The 18,876-nt window shown below is 36.7% G+C and overlaps 1 protein-coding gene and 1 non-coding gene across 2 annotated transcripts; one reads left to right on the forward strand and one right to left on the reverse strand.

Annotated features, from left to right (window-relative positions):
* Nucleotides 1-2,621: 2,621 nt before the first annotated feature.
* On the reverse strand, nt 2,622-3,984 carry LOC112757366 (CBL-interacting serine/threonine-protein kinase 24-like). The gene is made up of 4 exons (XM_025805953.1): nt 3,769-3,984; nt 3,042-3,113; nt 2,800-2,907; nt 2,622-2,693 (listed from the first exon to the last, which is right to left on the reverse strand). Exons 1-4 carry the CDS (start codon nt 3,982-3,984, stop codon nt 2,622-2,624), a joined length of 468 nt encoding a protein of 155 aa, XP_025661738.1.
* Nucleotides 3,985-13,312: 9,328 nt separating this feature from the next.
* Nucleotides 13,313-13,416, forward strand: LOC112760125 (small nucleolar RNA R71). Its single transcript, XR_003180578.1, has one exon. It is a non-coding gene; the product is annotated as a small nucleolar RNA R71 (small nucleolar RNA).
* Nucleotides 13,417-18,876: the final 5,460 nt, after the last annotated feature.

Raw genomic sequence — 18,876 nt, forward strand, 5'->3', positions numbered from 1 at the left:
CCTAAGCAATGTGGGACTAATTCAACCAAATCCTAACAATCTCTACCTTGATTGAAATAGTCACACATCTTCAGCTTCCATAGTCAACACCCACAATTCTTTGCTGCCATTGTCTATACCGACAATCATAGTTCAGAGAACTATCATACTCCACCATGAAAGTATACTCACTTGGAATTAGACCACTCCAAGCATTTCGCCTTGGTACAGATCGAAATCTTGCTGAAAATTCATGGTGCAACTTCCAAATTGGCTTTTCCTGGAAGTTCTTCAGCCATCGACATAACTCCGCCACACACCTTGCTTCTCAACGCCAACCAATGCCCGTGTGCAATTGTGGACCCGATTGCCACAACTTATCCTTATCCATGGCAGTGCGGTAATACCATGAGGATACTTCTTATCTTCTAGAGAACATCATCTTCAATGCCTTGTGCAAACCTGATTGTATCAACACATCCTTGACTTGTATTTGTCACAAGCCAAAATTGATTCTTCCATCAAATTTCTCTATTTCAAGCTTCACAACACTTGAATATCCTGACATTGTTGTAACCGTATACTAGAATAGTATAACTCAATTGTAGACCGTGCACTAGGAAGGGTCCCAGGAAAGAGAGGTGGGTCATAATGGACACACTTAAATACCAAGTCTTTCCTTAGCCAGAACCTTTCCAAATTGCACTCTCACAGTGTCACACTGCCTTCCAGCAACAACAACAGCAACCAAAGATCAACCTCAAGCTACAGGACAAAATTCTTTTCTGATGTGGAAGGTCAGACTAGGCTGCAACCACAGAGCATACTAAGAATAAATCCCACCGAACCGAAGCTCTGATACCACATGTTGGGCCAACCGCAGAGAGCTCTTGACCACCGGGGAGACTTCGGGGAGGAATCAAGCGAGAGAACATAAGATGAGAAGACACCACATCCAACTCAAAATTTAACGTGGAAAACCCCAATTACTGGAGAAAAAAACCACGGCCGTTGTCAAATGACAGCCAAAGAATATCACTATGTGAAAATTGTTACAACACATAGACTTCTTTCTATCTAACACTGGCACCCCAGTACACCCACTCTCTCAAAGCAAATATTTAACTACACCTCACAACACTCTCTAATCAAAGAGTATAGAGGAAAAGAAAAGTCAGATACAAGCTTTAAGTGTTTCCGACTGGTGCAAAAAATATGGAGAACTTAGCCTCATATTTATAGCCTAGGCCACCTACTCCATTTGCTATCCTAAGCAATGTGGGACTAATTCAACCAAATCCTAACAGCCGTCTTATACTTTGTCACTAAAAGGTTTTACTGGCAATTATAACATTTGCCGGTAAAGACCTTTTTAATGGCTGCAAAAAGTATATAACTTTTAGCGGTCATTTTCTTGGCAATTTATATAGCTACCAAAAGTAATTCTAAGATTGCAATGTTATTCACTTTTAGTGGTCATTACTATTGCCGCCAAAATCCATTTTACCGGCAATTTATATAGCCACTAAATAATTCTAAAATTTTAATATTCACTTTTAGTTGCCATTACTATTGCTGTTAAAATCTTAAGTCTCTTTTAATTATACTCACTCTTTTAGAAATAACAACCTATCCTTTTTCTAAAATTTCAAATTATTTTTATTGTACGTAATATAAATATACTAAAATTAATTACTATAAAATAAAATATTTTATTAAATTAAAAATATTTATATACAAATTTCTCTTGAAAAGTAATAAAGCATAATAAAAATTTAAACAATACAAATACTACAAGTTTATGTTACATCAATGATTGGCACATAGCTAATGATTAAAAGTAAATGAGTATTTTATAAGCAGTAGTTATTACTTATTAATCTATAGCACTACATGCTCCTAGTAGTTTTAAATAATTGTTGACAGTATGCCTTCTGATATTGTTTATTGTTACAACATAAGGTTATTTTTAACTGTTATTTTCCATGACACTCACAACACATTTTGCCTATTCTGACTAGCTCTTTGAGGTCTCCACTTCAAGCTAAGGAGAGGCAGAGGAAAAATACTCTGTTGTACAGTGCAGGAAGGTCAGCCTCCTCAAAAAGAAGATATCTAGCCATCAAAACATACAGGATGACTCCACATGACCAAACATCAGCTGCTGCACCATCATAACCTTGATTGCCTAGCACCTACAAAAGATCACTTCATAAGAAACTCGAGCACCAAATAAAATATACTCTGAAATACTGAACCAAGCTAAGAATGACTTTAGTCCTAAGGTAATGGGTTTACTAATAACAGCTATTAGGGCATCAAACTATAGACTTATTTTCCCATAACATAACTAAAACTATACCTCAAGGAAAACAAGCAAATGATCGAGATAATATATATAACAGATTAGAACTGCATACTTTACTTTACCTCAGGTGCAACATAATTTGGGGTCCCACATGTCGTGTGGAGAACATCAACACCCTTGAAAAAAAAATGCAAGAGTCAAATTTGCCATCTCCAAACATTTTCCAAAGATAAAGCACATTCATACGCCAATACAATAAAATGACTCTGCTTATTTTTAATGTACAAAAAATCATTTCTTTCATCTCCATTTCACAAATAGAGTACTTTCTTATCTACTTTATCAATGCACTCAATCGAAAGTCAGAGACTTTCAAGTTTTCGAATGCATCAAGAAGGTTTTCAGGCTATAATTAGAAAGAAAACAACTTCATCATGATCAAAACATAATAAGGCCAACAAAAATTACATCAAGATTATAGTTAACTTCATCTGTAATATATTATCTTTCACCTTGAAGTCTCTGTGATACACACCCTTCTTGTGACAATGAGCAACAACATCTATAAGTTGTTGAAAGTAGTGCCTAGAATCATTTTCAGAAAGCTTATTCTGTTGAGCCTACAGATCCAGAAAGGGTGTAACCATATACATATCAAGCACAAAACTTTGACATGTCAAGCTAATTTTCAAGATGAGTATAGCAGAACCAATCTCCAACATATCCGATAGACAAATAGCATATGAATTCTTACAATTTTATCATATAATTTTCCTCCCATTACGAACTCAAGAATTATGTAGATCTTGGTCTTGCTGGTCGAAACCTAAAATATAAGAAGCTTTAGAAATATAATAAGATAAAGAAATACAATGAAATTTGTCATGTATTAGCATATTATACATACCTCATGCAACCTAACTATATTTGGATGTCTGACAATTTTCATAATGGATATCTCTCTTTTAATTTGTTACACGATTCAAGTTAGAAAATGCATGGCATAAGGGAGAAAGAATCAAAATAACAATTTAGTATAACAAGCTACATGATTATTCAGCCAAAAATGAAAAGTCCAGCATACAAATAGAAGAAACAAAATGTCTTTGACTGCATGCAATGTAAATCCCACTGAAAAGTAGCATAATCAAGAGAGAATACTGTGCAGGTTTTACGGAGGATAAAAACATTATCAACACATTTACACACAAGCATTACAATGCACATCCTCATACACTGCAAAATTTACTGCCATCTCTTAGCTAAACTAAGAGTTTGTAGCAACACTATGTGTAATGTTGATTTACGTCACCCTAGTAGCATTGGTAACCCTAAATCATTTAGCTTCATCGGTAACCTAGCTTATATAAATTCAAGCTAAATGAAAAACCAAGCTTGACTTAAAACAAAAGGAATCAAAAGAACAATTAACAATAATTGGGAAGATAAGTAAACAAAGAAGACTAAAGCGTAAGGTTGACCTGTTCAACCAATCTATGCTTGAGAATGATGGATTTAGCCATGACCTTAATGGCAACGCTGTCTCCGGTGTCGGTGTTCTTAGCGAATTTGACCTTGGCAAATGTACCTTCGCCGATGGTTCTACCAACCTCATACTTGCCGATCTTATTCCTCACCTTCTTCATTGTTTCGCAACGATCATTTACATCTCCTTCGTTATCAACTAAATTTTCCATCCAACAGTAAACAAAAAAAATGAGGTGCATGCATCAGGGACAAGAGTAAGAATCGTGGATTAAGAATCCAATAGTGGTAAAAAAGACTTAAATTAAGGAGGTGAAGAAGATTTGGAAATACCATGCTTCTACATCACCAAAAGGAACTTAATAATCAATTTTGATGATGGCCTAATCATAGACCTGGTGCTTCCCTCGCTTTTCGGCATTGTACATGCTCTTGAGAGAATCATTCAAGGTACTAACCCTCACCATTGTCGCTGTTAACAATTTCATAATAAAAAAATTAACCATATTGACTCAAACCAAGGTTGTGCAGACCAAAATCCAAATTTAAAAGAGAAAAAAAATAAAGGAACATTCGACGGCGAGGAATCATTCAATTTAACCATTATTTCAAATTCAGTATCTCAAAATAAGAAAAAAAATTAATAAACTCAAACAGAAATAAAAAAACCTAGCAACCTGTATTATTAACAAAAGTACAAAACAAGCAAAATTAAATTGAAGCAGTAGTGCTCACCGACGGTGAAGGAGGAAGGCAAGTGACGGCGATGGAAGAAGGAAGTGAGCTTGGACAGAGAGCAACAGAGAGCTCGAAGAGCCATGTTGACCTCGGACACACACACACACACACACACACACACACACACACACACACACACACACACACACACACACACACACACAGAGAGAGAGAGAGATCGAAGACACGACGACCGACCGAGCAACCTTCGCGACGGCAACACGTGGTCAACGCTTTCTTCATGAGATGGCAACGAGAAGAGGAACGATGAAAGCTAAGAAGAGTTCGGTGATGAGAAGAGTGCGACGGCATCCACGGTCTGTCCCCGCTGGCGGCAGCACCCTCTACTGGAAGAATGGTAATAGTGGCTGGGTTTAGGGTTAGGTTTCTCAGAAAGTAAGAGAAAGGGGGTGAGGTGGGTGTCCGTGGGTCTTTGTTCTTCTTTTGACTAATTGTTATAAAAAAAATATTTTAATAAAAATAATACCAGCCATAGTACAATGACCGCTAAAATTTTTTTACTAAAGGTAGTTTTCTTATATTTTAATAAAAATAAAACCAGCCATTGTATTATGGCTACTAAAATTTTTTATTAAAGGTAGTTTTTCTTATATTTTTAGTGGCAATAATAATAATTACCATTATAATCTATAGTATTAATGACAAATATATAATAGCCACAAAAATATAACTTAAATAAAAAAATAGCTGCTATTGTATTATTGCCGCTAAATATTTGTTGCTAAAATTAATTATTCTTGTAATGAAGACAGAGCATGTAACCAATTCTGATTGAGTACTGCTACACATACAAGTCTTTTTAGCATACAAGTCAAACAAGTCACTTACATAACGTGTGTGTGAAATCACGTTCCTCTTTGTATCCTGCGTTCCTCCTCCTCCTCCTCCTCTTCCTTCTTCTTCTCTTTCTTCTTTGCGTTTCTCCTCCTTTTTCTTTGCGTGTTTCATCTTCGTCGTCGTTTTTTTATTACTGTTGTTGTTGCTGTATTTTTTTTCCTCCTCCTCTTTCTATCGATTTTGCAATATTATGTATTTTTTCTTCTTTGTTTGATTTTTCCTCCCAAGAAGAATTATGAGAATATGAAATAAGAAGATGAAGAAGAAGAAGCAGCAAAAGATGAGGAGGAGAAAGAAGAGGAAAAATTTTGAATTATGCAGAACTTATCAGCACACATACACCGAAAATTCTTAAACAATACACTCGAATATCTTCATGTTACACCCAAATTTGCTACAAATACTAAAAAAATATTTCCTCTCATGCTACATTTTTTTCTTTTTTTTTCCCTTATTTCTTTCTTTCTTTTAGTTGAATGAATGTAAGTTCATCCTCTTCCAAGTAATTTTACAGCATTATATGTTTCTTCTTCTTTGTTTGATTTTTTTTGTTTTTATTCTTGTTAAAAGAGTAAAACAAGAAGAAACTTGAGAAGATAAAACAAGAAAAAAATGAATAAGAAATAGAAAAGAAGATGATGATGATGATAATGATGAAAAAGAAGAAGAAGTAGCAGAAGATAAGGAGGAGGGAGAAGAAGAGTTTTAAATTATGCAGAACTTATCAGCACACATACACCAAAAAGTCTTAAACAATACACTCAAATATCTTCGTGTTACACCCAAATATCTTCGTGTTACACCCAAATTTGCTACAAATACAAAAAAATATTTTCTTTAATGCAAAACTTTTACATTACACTCAATTCAAACCATCAATGATGAAACATTATTCACTTAACTACTAACGAAAAAATTAACTAGAATCGAACCACAACTCAGTCACTTGATTGGATTCAAAACAATAATCAATTTTGTTCTGGTTCAATTGACAATCTGAACTTGAATTATTTATAATCTTCAACAACGAGATAACTGATGATGGAGGAGAAGGAGGAAAAGGAAGGAGGAGAAGAAATTCTAATGAAAAAAAAAGGAGGAAGAGGAGGAGGAGGAGGAGGAGGTGGTTGATGCACGGAAAACTTGTCTCTCAACAAATCTCCTTTCGGCAAGTGTACCGAATTTGTCGTCAAGTAAAAACTCACAATAGAGTGAGGTCGAATCCCACAGGGATTGATTGATCAAGCAACTTTAATTAGAAGAATGTTCTAGTTGAGCGAATCCAGAATTTAGGTTGAGAGTTGCAGAAAATAAAATGGCGGGAATGTAAATAACAAAAAAATAAATGCTAGAATTAAAGGACTGGAAGTAAATGACTGAAAATAAATTGCAGAATTGTAAATGGGAATGGGGGATTTGCTCATAAAAGTAAATGGCAGAAATTAAAGAGAATGAGTAAGATCAGAGATGGGAAGTTCATTGGGCTTAGGAGATGTTGCAATTCTCCGGATCAAGTTCATTTTCATCTCTTCCTCAATCAATGCACTCATTGATCTCCTTGGCAATCTTAAGTGATTGAATTACAATTTCTTGCAATTCAATCTCTCAAATCTTGATCAATAGCCAATTTCTTGGTCAATTGCTCATGAGAAGAGATGAAGTATGGTCATTGATTATACCACATGCATTTCCCAAATCAAGTATTGAGAGGGTTATAGTCACATACCCATCCAAACCCAATTTGGTCCAGCATGAGAAAGTATTTCTAGCTTGATCTCTTCATTCCTCTTTCAAGGTTCAAAAGAGATCCAAGTTTGAATAGCTTCTCTTCCAAGATAACTACTCAATGGGATGAAGATCAAAAGTTTTCATGTAAAATCAAGAGAAAAGATAGAAGAAGAATAATGAAAATTAGTATTGATCCATCAAATTACAACAGAGCTCCCTAACCCAATGAAAGGGGTTTAGTTGTTCATAGCTCTTGAAAATGAAAACAAAGATGGAGAATACATCATAAAACTAGAAAATGCAGAGAAGGTAAAATACAGAGAGTAGTTCTCTTTTTCCAGCCTCCAGAACTCCTTAACAATTCAAAGCTACTCCTATATATACTATTTCTCTCAGCTTCTAGTTGGCTCTTCAAGTCTTGGGCCTTTGGATCTTGAGTTTGAAGCAGTTCTTTTCTTCATTTGGGCTTGGCTTTACTTGCAGAGAGAAAGTGCTAAGTGGGCAGAGACTTTAGCTCAGGGCGTTAGGGGTGTTAACATTTAGTGAAAGTATAAGTTCGAGAACGTTAGTGACACTTAACATATTCACTAACGTTCCAATGTACCCCTTTGCCTCACGTTAGAGCCCATGTTAACTAGGTTAACGTGGCTTCTAACGTGGCCTTGCCAAACTTCGAGAACGTTAGTGACACTCAACATTGTCACTAACGTTCCAGTGTGCCCCTTTTTGCTTCACGTTAAAGCCCACGTTAACTAGGTTAACGTGGCTTCTAACGTGGCCTTGCCAAACTTCGAGAACGTTAGTGACACTCAACATTGTCACTAATGTTCCCATGTGCCCCTAGACCTCACGTTAGAGTCCACGTTAACTAGGTTAACGTGGCTTCTAACGTGGCCATTCTTAGCCATCCCAACGTTAGTGACAATGTTGAGTGTCACTAACGTTGGCTCATCATTCATTCCTCATCGTTAGCTTCCACGTTAACTAAGTTAACGTGGAAGTTAACGTGGCTCCTTGGGGGGTTGTGTGGTTGCTTCCAACGTTAGTGACAATATTGAGTGTCACTAACGTTATCGACAACTCTCACTTCTTACGTTAGCTCCCACGTTAACCAAGTTAACGTGGTGTGTTGCATCCTTAGGCCAACGTTAGTGATAATGTTGAACGTCACTAACGTTGGCTTCTCTTCCCCCTTTAACGTTAGAGGCCACGTTAACTAGGTTAATGTGGGCTCTAACGTGGCCACTCATGAGTGTTTGCCAACGTTAGTGACAATGTTAAGCGTCACTAACGTTGGCTCAACTTCCCTTCTCCACGTTAGAGTTCACGTTAACTTAGTTAACGTGACTCTTAACGTGGGCAATGATGGCTTTGAGAGTGTTATTGGCAATCACTTTTCTCATTAACTTTGCAAGTTACCTCCCTTTCCTTGCTTCCTTTGGTCCTGAAATCAAGCAATAGAGTGCATCAAAGTTCTAGTCCAAGTCATGGGTAATGCAGCATATAATTTGTCACTAAATTCATGCAAAATCCTCATGAAATAATGTAAAATGCACAATGTATGCTTGAATCAAGGTGTAGGTGAATATCTACCCAAAACTAGCTTATTTCCTAAAGAAATGCATGAAACTACCCTAAAAACAGTAAAGAAAAGGTCAGTGAAACTGGCCAAGATGCCCTGGCATCACAACACCAAACTTAAAGCTTGCTTGTCCCTAAGCAAGTACTGGAACAAGAGATTGACGAATGGAATATCCAGAGGAATGAGTCATTCTTGTGGAAGTCATGTTACTGATTTTATGGTGGTTTCATGCATAGCAACTTAGGTTCATTCCATTACTGGCTTTCAGACTTTTATCATGTCCCTAAACACTTACTTTGTTTATATCCCATGAGACTTTTATTCATTGATCCTTTTATTGTTATTTCAAGGGTTATTTGTGTTATTTAGGCTAAGTGCTCTGTAAGGGGGCAACTCTTTAAGATAAGCTTTCAGCCAACACTCCCGAACCAGTTGGTTCAAGGTGCTAGGTGTTGAAGCACCCCTAAGGACTTACTCCCTCAAGTCTCTCCCCCATACATACACACCACAGGCATATAGTTTATTTATTTTCTTTTCTTAAGATCTTGGTGTCCAGCACCTCTTTGGGTTACTAAATGTTCTGTAGTGAGGGTTACTCTTGATAATGGATTTTCAGCTGATAATCCCGGGTTAGTTAACCCAAGTTACCAAGTGATAAAGCACCCCTGGGAGCTTATTCATCCAAGTAGATCCCTCACACAGGAGCACCACAGACACTTGTCTCAAGGTCCAAACCATTGGTGCCTAGCCTTATTGCTTACTCTTTTTCTTTTATTTTTTCACTTCCATTGTTCTTTCCCTTTTCTCTTATTAGGATCTTGTTATTAACTTAGTCACATGGATATATCCAAAGTCAAGTATTCAGGATAGATAGTTGTCCTCCTAGCCTTGTGGTTGAACCAACTTAGCTAACTTATGACTACCCCAAAGATTCATGAATGCACTTCCACATTATGAACCCTACTCTGGTCTTTTAAAAACATAAACATTCTCTTCTTCATTTGATTTAAAGGGACAAGCTTACAAGAAAGTAAAGTAAGGATGCAGTGACATAAAGACTAGTGCACATAGACTTTCTTCAATACCAAAAACTTAAAAGACATAATTGAAAAAGGTTTAAACATAACATGGAAGCAAGTTCTATTTCATACAAGATCTTCCTTATTTAAAACATAGAGAAAGATGGAACAAAGAAGGAACTCCACCACTTTTTACTGTTGTGGATGTCCATGCTCTTTTCCTTGCTTGTCCTCCTTGTTTCCGCTTGCATTTCCTCGCATCCGTGCCAATCTTGCTTGCTTCCAATCCTCAAGTGCCTTCCTTACTGACTCATGACTCTCTTCCACTCTTTGTCTTTCCTTTCGCAAAGCTTGTGTAAGACTCATCCTTCTTATCATATCGAACCACATTTGCATAAAATTCTCTTATGAGATTTGCATTCACCTTAATGACCGGGTCAGTGAGGAGCTCCCATCTTCTCCTTTCTATCTTCTCTGTGATTTCGGGGCACTCAGTCTTTGTAACTTGAAATCCCAGCTCATAAATGATTTCCTTATCAACCATCCACCCGTATTGCAATGCATGATGCATGCTTCTAAATCTCCTTTTATCATATGGGTGTTCTTCCATGGGTTCCTTTCCCTTCCTTCTTTTAGAACCCGAAGATGCCATGAATGATAGTTAATATGTGAAGGTGGTAAGGTTGTGAAGACTTTTGGTTGTTTAGGGTTTTATGGCAATGAAGAGAGTGAGGGGAGGAATGTTTATAATCGGATAGAGGGTGTCTTGTACCGAAAGGAAGAGTGGTGAAGGGTGTGTGATGACAATGAAGGGTAGTACGGACAAGGGTCGTTTATATAGAGAAGTTGTGAGAGAATGGAGGGTGTAGATTGATGAAGTGGTCACTTGATGGACGGTTGGGGTTATGCATGGCTAGAAGACAAGGATCATCACTTTATGATGGGGATTGCTTGGTCTTCTAGGGGTGCCATTTTTTTCAATGTTGCATGGCAACATTTTCCGATGTATTCCCTTTTTAGAACAAGTGTGTAGCCCCTCCTTTTGTGGTGTCCGAACCTTCTTTGTTTGGTTGTCCAATCTATCCCTTTTAATGCTCCTTTTCTTTTCCTATAAAGACAAACTAAGAAAAGTAAGAAAGGATATTAAAATGACCATATGAATTTTACGGCTAATATTAATAAAAGGGAAGAAAAGATTTGATTGTTTATTTATGAATTCCAACTAACTAACTAACTATTGGTGGGTCCTTATATGCATTTTGGTGGCACCATGGGGTGACACCAAACTTAGTTTGAAACAATGTGATGAAAAGTTTTGTTCAAAGCTCCCAAGACTAGCATGCATCTTGGTTTGCTTTGAACACCAAACTTGTTCTTCACTATATATTGCATGATAAAGATTGCACCAAGTGTTTGTCAAGTTTGGGTTGAAATTCATAAACATTGATTTATTCATTATTTTGAAAACATATAAAACATGGGTTGCCTCCCATGAACCGCTTCTTTAGCGTCACTAGCTTGACGTTTTTCCTTCATCAGGGTGGTTGGTAGTGCTTAAAGTCCTCCCCTCTTGCTGTGGATTTATATCCATTGGTTGGATCAATGATCTCCACATGTTCCAAGGAGAGAACTCTGTTGATAGTGAAGACCTTGGGTAACTGAGATGGTACAGTAGGGAGATTAGGGGGAATATCTGGGAAGTAAGCTGAGACAACTCTATCCCCTGGAGAGAAGTCTTCCGTAGGGATCTTCTTGTTCCTCCACCTCTTTGGTACCTTCTTCTTTGTTTCTTTTGAAGTTGCCTTCCCCTTGGTGACCTCTTTTTTCCAAGGAGTTGTGATGCTGTCTTCATCTACCTCTAGAGGTTTAGGTTCCTCCAACTTTTCCTTGAGCTGTGGCAATTGTTGTTTTCCTTGTTTATCTATTAAGGGGATCTCAGAATGAACTGGCTGTGCTTTAGTGCTTGTTTCCTCCTTCAGTGTCTCATTATCATTTGCGTTGAGTTCCTTGTCCTCTTGATCTGTTTCTTATGAGAGTTTAAAAACATTGAAGCTGAGTCGTTCATCATGGATTCTCAATATTAGTTCCCCTTTCTCTACATCGATAAGTGCTCTGGCCGTAGCTAGGAATGGTCTTCCCAATATGATTGGGTGAGTGTGACTCTCTTCCATGTCCAGGATTACAAAGTCTGTTGGGAGAAAGTATTTCCCAACCTTTAGCAACACATTTTCCACCACTCCTATTGCTTGCTTTTGAGTTTTGTCAGCCAGTCTGATGATTACATCTGTGGGCATTATCTCATTGATCTGCAGCCTCTTCACCAGGGATAAGGGCAGTAAGTTGATGCTGGCCCCCAAATCACATAGTGCTCTATCGAACATAGTTTCACCTATGGCACAAGGGATGTGAAAACTCCCTGGGTCTCTTCTTTTTGTAGGCAACTCAGGTTGAATAAGGGCACTACATTCCTTGTTCATCACTATAGTCTGGCCTCCTTTGAGTGAGCTTTTCCTGGGAAGAAGTTCCTTCATATACTTGATGAATGCAGCCATTTGTTGAATTGCCTTGATGAATGGTATGTTTACATGCAGAGATGCAAACAAGTCTAGGAACCTTGAGCATATTCTCTTTCCCACAGCACCATTGAGTAGTTGAGGGAAGGGTGCATAGAGCTTCAGCAGCTCTTGTTGTGAGATTTCTGGTTCTTGGCGATCTCTATCCTCCTCCTTTGTTGAGTTGTCTTTAGTCTCTTGATCACTCGCAGTGACCATTTTGCAATCTTCCCATCTTACTTTCTTTGCTTCTCCTTTGGGGTTTTTCTCCGTGTCACTTGGGAAGCTATCAGTAGGTTTGGGAATCTTCTCAGCTAAATATCCCACTTGGAATTCCAGCTTCCTGATGGTCTCTCCCTGGTGCTTAATATTGGCTCGCACCTCCTCTTTGAACACCTTATTTTCTTGAATCTCTTGGCATATTCCTTCAAGTAAGGCTTCAATCTTAGAGAGCTTGTCATCAATTGATGGGTGATTCGGAGCAGATGTGCTATTTTGGTTTTGATAGGTGTGTGGAGAAGTGTTGTTGTGGGGGTGTTGAGATGTCCTCTGTGTGAATTGCTGGTGAGCTGCATTGTTGTTGGAGTTGTAACGTCTCTGGTCTTGGTTTTGATCTTGCTCACTTCCCCACCCAAAGTTTGGGTGGTTTCTCCATCCAGGGTTGTAGGTCTTGGAGTATGGATCATAGTTTTTCCTTGGTGAATTCCCAATGTAGTTGGCTTGCTCCTGACTCCCCTCTGCTTCTTCATTCACTCCTTCTTGGGTTGTTGATGAAGTGGAGATTGCTGCTACTTGGTTCATCTCCATCTTCTTGGTGAGGTCAGCCAGCTGCTGGGTAATGGGCCAACAGAGCATCTACATTGTTTAGCTCCATTACTCCTCTTGTGTTCCCTCTTTCGGAAGCATAGAAGTAGTCGTTCTCTGCTACTGTTTCAATAACATCTATGGCTTCCTCAATAGTCTTCTTCTTGTTTAAAGATCCTCCGGATGAATGGTCTACGGCCTTCTTTGACTCATAGAGAGCCCTTCATAGAAAATGTGCAGCTGCACCCATTCGTTGAACATGTCAGGTGGACACCTCCTTGTTAAGTCCTTGAACCTCTCCCATGCTTCATATAGAGTCTCACCATCTTGTTGCCTGAAAGTTTGGACCTCAGCTCTCAGCCTATTGATTCGTTGAGGAGGTTAAAATCTTGCTAAGAATTTGTTCACCACGTCTTCCCAAGTTGTCAAGCTTTCCCTTGGGAAAGATTCCAGCCACTTGGCTGCTTTGTCCCTAAGTGAGAATGGAAACAAGAGCAGTCTATAGGCGTCAGGGTGAACACCATTAGACTTCACTGTGTCACATATTCTCAGGAAGGTGGTCAAATGTTGATTGGGGTCTTCTTGAACACCTCCTCCAAACGAACAGTTGTTCTGAACAAGGGTGATGAGCTGTGGTTTAAGTTCAAAGTTGTTGGCATGGATTGTTGGCTTTTGGATGCTACTTCCACAATTGCCTGGGTTTGGATTGATGTAAGAGCCCAAAACTCTTCTATCCTCCCCAGCATGATTTGCTCTACCTCCTCCCCCATGGTTGTGATCTTCTTCTTCATGATGGTTTTCCATGTTGTCTTCCATGTTTGGTTCAAAGAATTCCTCTTTTTCCTCAGCACCAACCACTTTCTTTCATCTTGCCTCCCTCCTTAATCTAAGGAAGGTCCTCTCAGGTTCAGAATCGAAGGAAGTTGAAGCCCCGCTTCTTCTCCCTGTCATACAACCATCAAGTGCAAGCAAGAAAAGCTAGGTGCAGAAAGTATTTGTGTCAGAATTATTGTTAGTTGTGGGTGATGCAATATATCAAACAGTTAGTGGGTTAGCAAACAGAATTGAAAATAACAAAGAAAAACAAAAGAGTAGAGGGGGAAGGGAAGAAGTTTAACTAAAACAAAAAGTAAATCACTCAAACAGAAAATGAAATTCACAAAAATAAAAATGCTCAATCTAGTGATCTTCCAATTTAATCATTGTTGATGCACAATCAATCCCCGGCAACGGCGCCATAAACTTGATGCACGGAAAACTTGTCTCTCAACAAATCTCCTTTCGGCAAGTGTACCGAATTTGTCGTCAAGTAAAAACTCACAATAGAGTGAGGTCGAATCCCACAGGGATTGATTGATCAAGCAACTTTAAGTAGAAGAATGTTCTAGTTGAGCGAATCCAGAATTTAGGTTGAGAGTTGCAGAAAATAAAATGGCGGGAATGTAAATAACAGAAAAGTAAATGCTAGAATTAAAGGACTGGAAGTAAATGACTGAAAATAAATTGCAGAATTGTAAATGGGAATGGGGGATTTGCTCATAAAAGTAAATGGCAGAAATTAAAGAGAATGGGTAAGATCAGAGATGGGAAGTTCATTGGGCTTAGGAGATGTTGCAATTCTCCGGATCAAGTTCATTTTCATCTCTTCCTCAATCAATGCACTCATTGATCTCCTTGGCAATCTTAAGTGATTGAATTACAATTTTTTGCAATTCAATCTCTCAAATCTTGATCAATAGCCAATTCCTTGGTCAATTGCTCATGAGAAGAGATGAAGTATGGTCACTGATTATACCACATGCATTTCCCAAATCAAGTATTGAGAGGGTTATAGTCACATACCCATCCAAACCCAATTTGGTCCAGCATGAGAAAGCATTTCTAGCTTGATCTCTTCATTCCTCTTTCAAGGTTCAAAAGAGATCCAAGTTTGAATAGCTTCTCTTCCAAGATAACTACTCAATGGGATGAAGATCGAAAGTTTTCATGTAAAATCAAGAGAAAAGATAGAAGAAGAATAATGAAAATTAGTATTGATCCATCAAATTACAATAGAGCTCCCTAACCCAATGAAAGGGGTTTAGTTGTTCATAGCTCTTGAAAATGAAAACAAAGATGGAGAATACATCATAAAACTAGAAAATGCAGAGAAGGTAAAATACAGAGAGTAGTTCTCTTTTTCCAGCCTCCAGAACTCCTTAACAATTCAAAACTACTCCTATATATACTATTTCTCTCAGCTTCTAGTTGGCTCTTCAAGTCTTGGGCCTTTGGATCTTGAGTTTGAAGCAGTTCTTTTCTTCATTTGGGCTTGGCTTTACTTGCAGAGAGAAAGTGCTAAGTGGGCAGAGACTTTAGCTCAGGGCGTTAGGGGTGTTAACATTTAGTGAAAGTATAAGTTCGAGAACGTTAGTGACACTTAACATTTTCACTAACGTTCCAATGTACCCCTTTGCCTCACGTTAGAGCCCATGTTAACTAGGTTAACGTGGCTTCTAACGTGGCCTTGCCAAACTTCGAGAACGTTAGTGACACTCAACATTGTCACTAACGTTCCAGTGTGCCCCTTTTTGCTTCACGTTAAAGCCCACGTTAACTAGGTTAACGTGGCTTCTAACGTGGCCTTGCCAAACTTCGAGAACGTTAGTGACACTCAACATTGTCACTAACGTTCCCATGTGCCCCTAGACCTCACGTTAGAGTCCACGTTAACTAGGTTAACGTGGCTTCTAACGTGGCCATTCTTAGCCATCCCAACGTTAGTGACAACGTTGAGTGTCACTAACGTTGGCTCATCATTCATTCCTCATCATTAGCTTCCACGTTAACTAAGTTAACGTGGAAGTTAACGTGGCTCCTTGGGGGGTTGTGTGGTTGCTTCCAACGTTAGTGACAATGTTGAGTGTCACTAACGTTGTCGACAACTCTCACTTCTTACGTTAGCTCCCACGTTAACCAAGTTAACGTGGGAGTTAACGTGGTGTGTTGCATCCTTAGGCCAACGTTAGTGACAATGTTGAACGTCACTAACGTTGGCTTCTCTTCCCCTTTAACGTTAGAGGCCACGTTAACTAGGTTAACGTGGGCTCTAACGTGGCCACTCATGAGTGTTTGCCAACGTTAGTGACAATGTTAAGCGTCACTAACGTTGGCTCAACTTCCCTTCTCCACGTTAGAGTTCACGTTAACTTAGTTAACGTGACTCTTAACGTGGGCAATGATGGCTTTGAGAGTGTTATTGGCAATCACTTTTCTCATTAACTTTGCAAGTTACCTCCCTTTCCTTGCTTCCTTTGGTCCTGAAATCAAGCAATAGAGTGCATCAAAGTTCTAGTCCAAGTCATGGGTAATGCAGCATACAATTTGTCACTAAATTCATGTAAAATCCTCATGAAATAATGTAAAATGCACAATGTATGCTTGAATCAAGGTGTAGGTGAATATCTACCCAAAACTAGCTTATTTCCTAAAGAAATGCATGAAACTACCCTAAAAACAGTAAAGAAAAGGTCAGTGAAACTGGCCAAGATGCCCTGGCATCAGTGGTGTTGGTGACGACGATAACGAAAAAGAAGAACAAGAGCGTGCAGCAAGAAGAAGAAGAACGGGCAGTAACGGCATGAAGAAGAACGGGCAGTAACGGCATGAAGAAGAACGTACGTGCGCAGTAACGAATCCAGAAAATTTTGGTAGTGGGGCAAAAATAACAATATATTTATATATTTAAAATTTAAAATATATTAATCAATTTTTTAATATATCACATAGTATTTAATACTAGCATCTTGTTAAATATTTTATACCCATAAAAAGTTATTTTTATCGATTATTTTTTATATAATAAAAACATTATACCTTAATATTTGAAAAAAAAAATCTATAAGGAGCCTAACTTAAATGGACTAACTTCGATTTTTTAATATAAGTGTGTGAGAGAACAATAAAAAATTGTGTAAAATATAAAAATTAAAAAATCAAACAAATCATAATTCTTTTATATATAGTTATAGATAATTTCTTTTTTTATCAAATTATTATTCAAATATTTTTTATTATTTAATTACTGAGTTAACACTCTATAATATTTATGTTATAAATTTTTTTTTACGGAATTAACTAATTTTTGTAGTCAACAACGGTCAATTTTTAAAAATTATTCTGTTTATCTTAAAATCTAAACTTAAAATTATTAATTTTTAATTCTAAATTATAAACTTAAACACTAAAATAGATTAATATTAACTAATTAAAAATGATTTTTTATACTTTTTCTAAATTTATATAATACAATAATTTTTATCGTTATATTAATATTTAATAGTATAATTTTTTTCACATTATAAATAAAAATTTTTAAATGTGGGGGCAAATATATTATTGTAATGGGGACATTGCAAATACACATGTATATTTATTATTTGATTTTTTCAAATTCAATGGGGCAATTGCCCCACCTTATATAGGTGGATCTGGTCCCTGTGCGCGCGTGAATATAAATGAATTGTATAGACTTGTATCAAAAAATTATTTGTATATGGAGAATAATTGATTTTAATTTAAGAAATCTATGTAATTTTGAGTTAGAATAATTTTATTTGTGTGATTTACTCTAAAATCAATGCAAAAATAAAATCATGATTTTTCTTTTGATTTCTTTTTTTTACTTTTTCTTGAAAATTTTTAAAATAAAAATTTAAATACAAACTAAATAGGTCCTTATTTTGATGTAGAGGAATGCTAGGGGATCAGCAATTTTGGTGTTTTGTAACCATCAATTGGCCATCAATAGTATTTTTAATTGTGTGAGATTACATCTAATGGTGAGAGATCACTCACTTTTATTTTAATGGTTAAGTGCTGGTCAGAAAACACAAAAGTTACGGCCTCTAGACTTTTCCTTTTAATATATACCTTAAGAACACTTTTTAGCAGAATTCAAATAATTAAAATTGGGTAATTATTTGAAAAGAATAAAGTTAACTAAAATATTGTAAAGGTCAGGAGAGAAATATTTCAAATGTTCAAAAGGTACAAATATGGTTTAGATGAATAAATAAATAATATGAAACGAAAATCGTAAATGGCCAGACATATATGAAAGTTTCTTAAAGTACGAAAAGGACAAACCATATGAATGTAATTTAGTAGCTAATTACCTGAATTTTTAACTAAAAGATGGATGATTTGAATTTAATGGTAAACAGAAAAAGTGCTATACTGCATTGTAGCTAATACCTTGTCCTTAGAAAAGAGAACAAGAGAGGAAAATGCCAAAGAGAAAACTATTAAGATTGTATCTAAAAATTTAATATTGATAAAAAGTAATTTAAAATATAAAATGATTTTTTAGCAATTTATACTTATTTTGATCAACATATAAATAATCTTTGACGGTTTTTATTTTTAATATCAGAAAGTTTAGGAGGCCAGCAAATTTTGTGATTTTTAACCATCAATTAGTTATCACTGATGTTTTTAATGGTATGAGATTGCATCTAATGGTATAGAATCATTCAATTTTCTTTTAATGGTTAAGTGCGGGACAGAATTTAACAAAAGTGCTGGCCTCCTAGCACTCCTCTTTTAATATTGGAGAATTGTGTATGTTTGTTAAATTTCGAAAATGAAAAATATGTCACAATTATAAAGGACAATTAAAAGAAATTTAAGAATTAGATTTAGAAAAAAAAAAGAATTAAATTTGTGTTTTCAAATATTTTATTATTTTAAAAATACAAATGTAAAAATCAAATTTATATCCATAAAATCTAATTATACAATTGATCCTCAAATTTTTTGTCTTAGCAATAGAAAAAAAAGGTT

This window comes from Arachis hypogaea, chromosome 16 (genome assembly GCF_003086295.3).
Source record: "Arachis hypogaea cultivar Tifrunner chromosome 16, arahy.Tifrunner.gnm2.J5K5, whole genome shotgun sequence".
NCBI classification, from domain to species: Eukaryota; Viridiplantae; Streptophyta; class Magnoliopsida; order Fabales; family Fabaceae; genus Arachis; species Arachis hypogaea.

Bases quoted from the DNA above. Each gene is read 5' to 3' on its own strand.
- LOC112757366 (XM_025805953.1), bottom strand. From the start codon at position 3,984: ATGGAAAATTTAGTTGATAACGAAGGAGATGTAAATGATCGTTGCGAA. The intron at 2,908-3,041 runs GTAAGAATTCAT...CTGGATCTGTAG, and splicing joins GAAAATTATATGATAAAATT to GCTCAACAGAATAAGCTTTC. The intron at 2,694-2,799 runs GTGAAAGATAAT...TTCTAATTATAG, and splicing joins TGTATCACAGAGACTTCAAG to CCTGAAAACCTTCTTGATGC.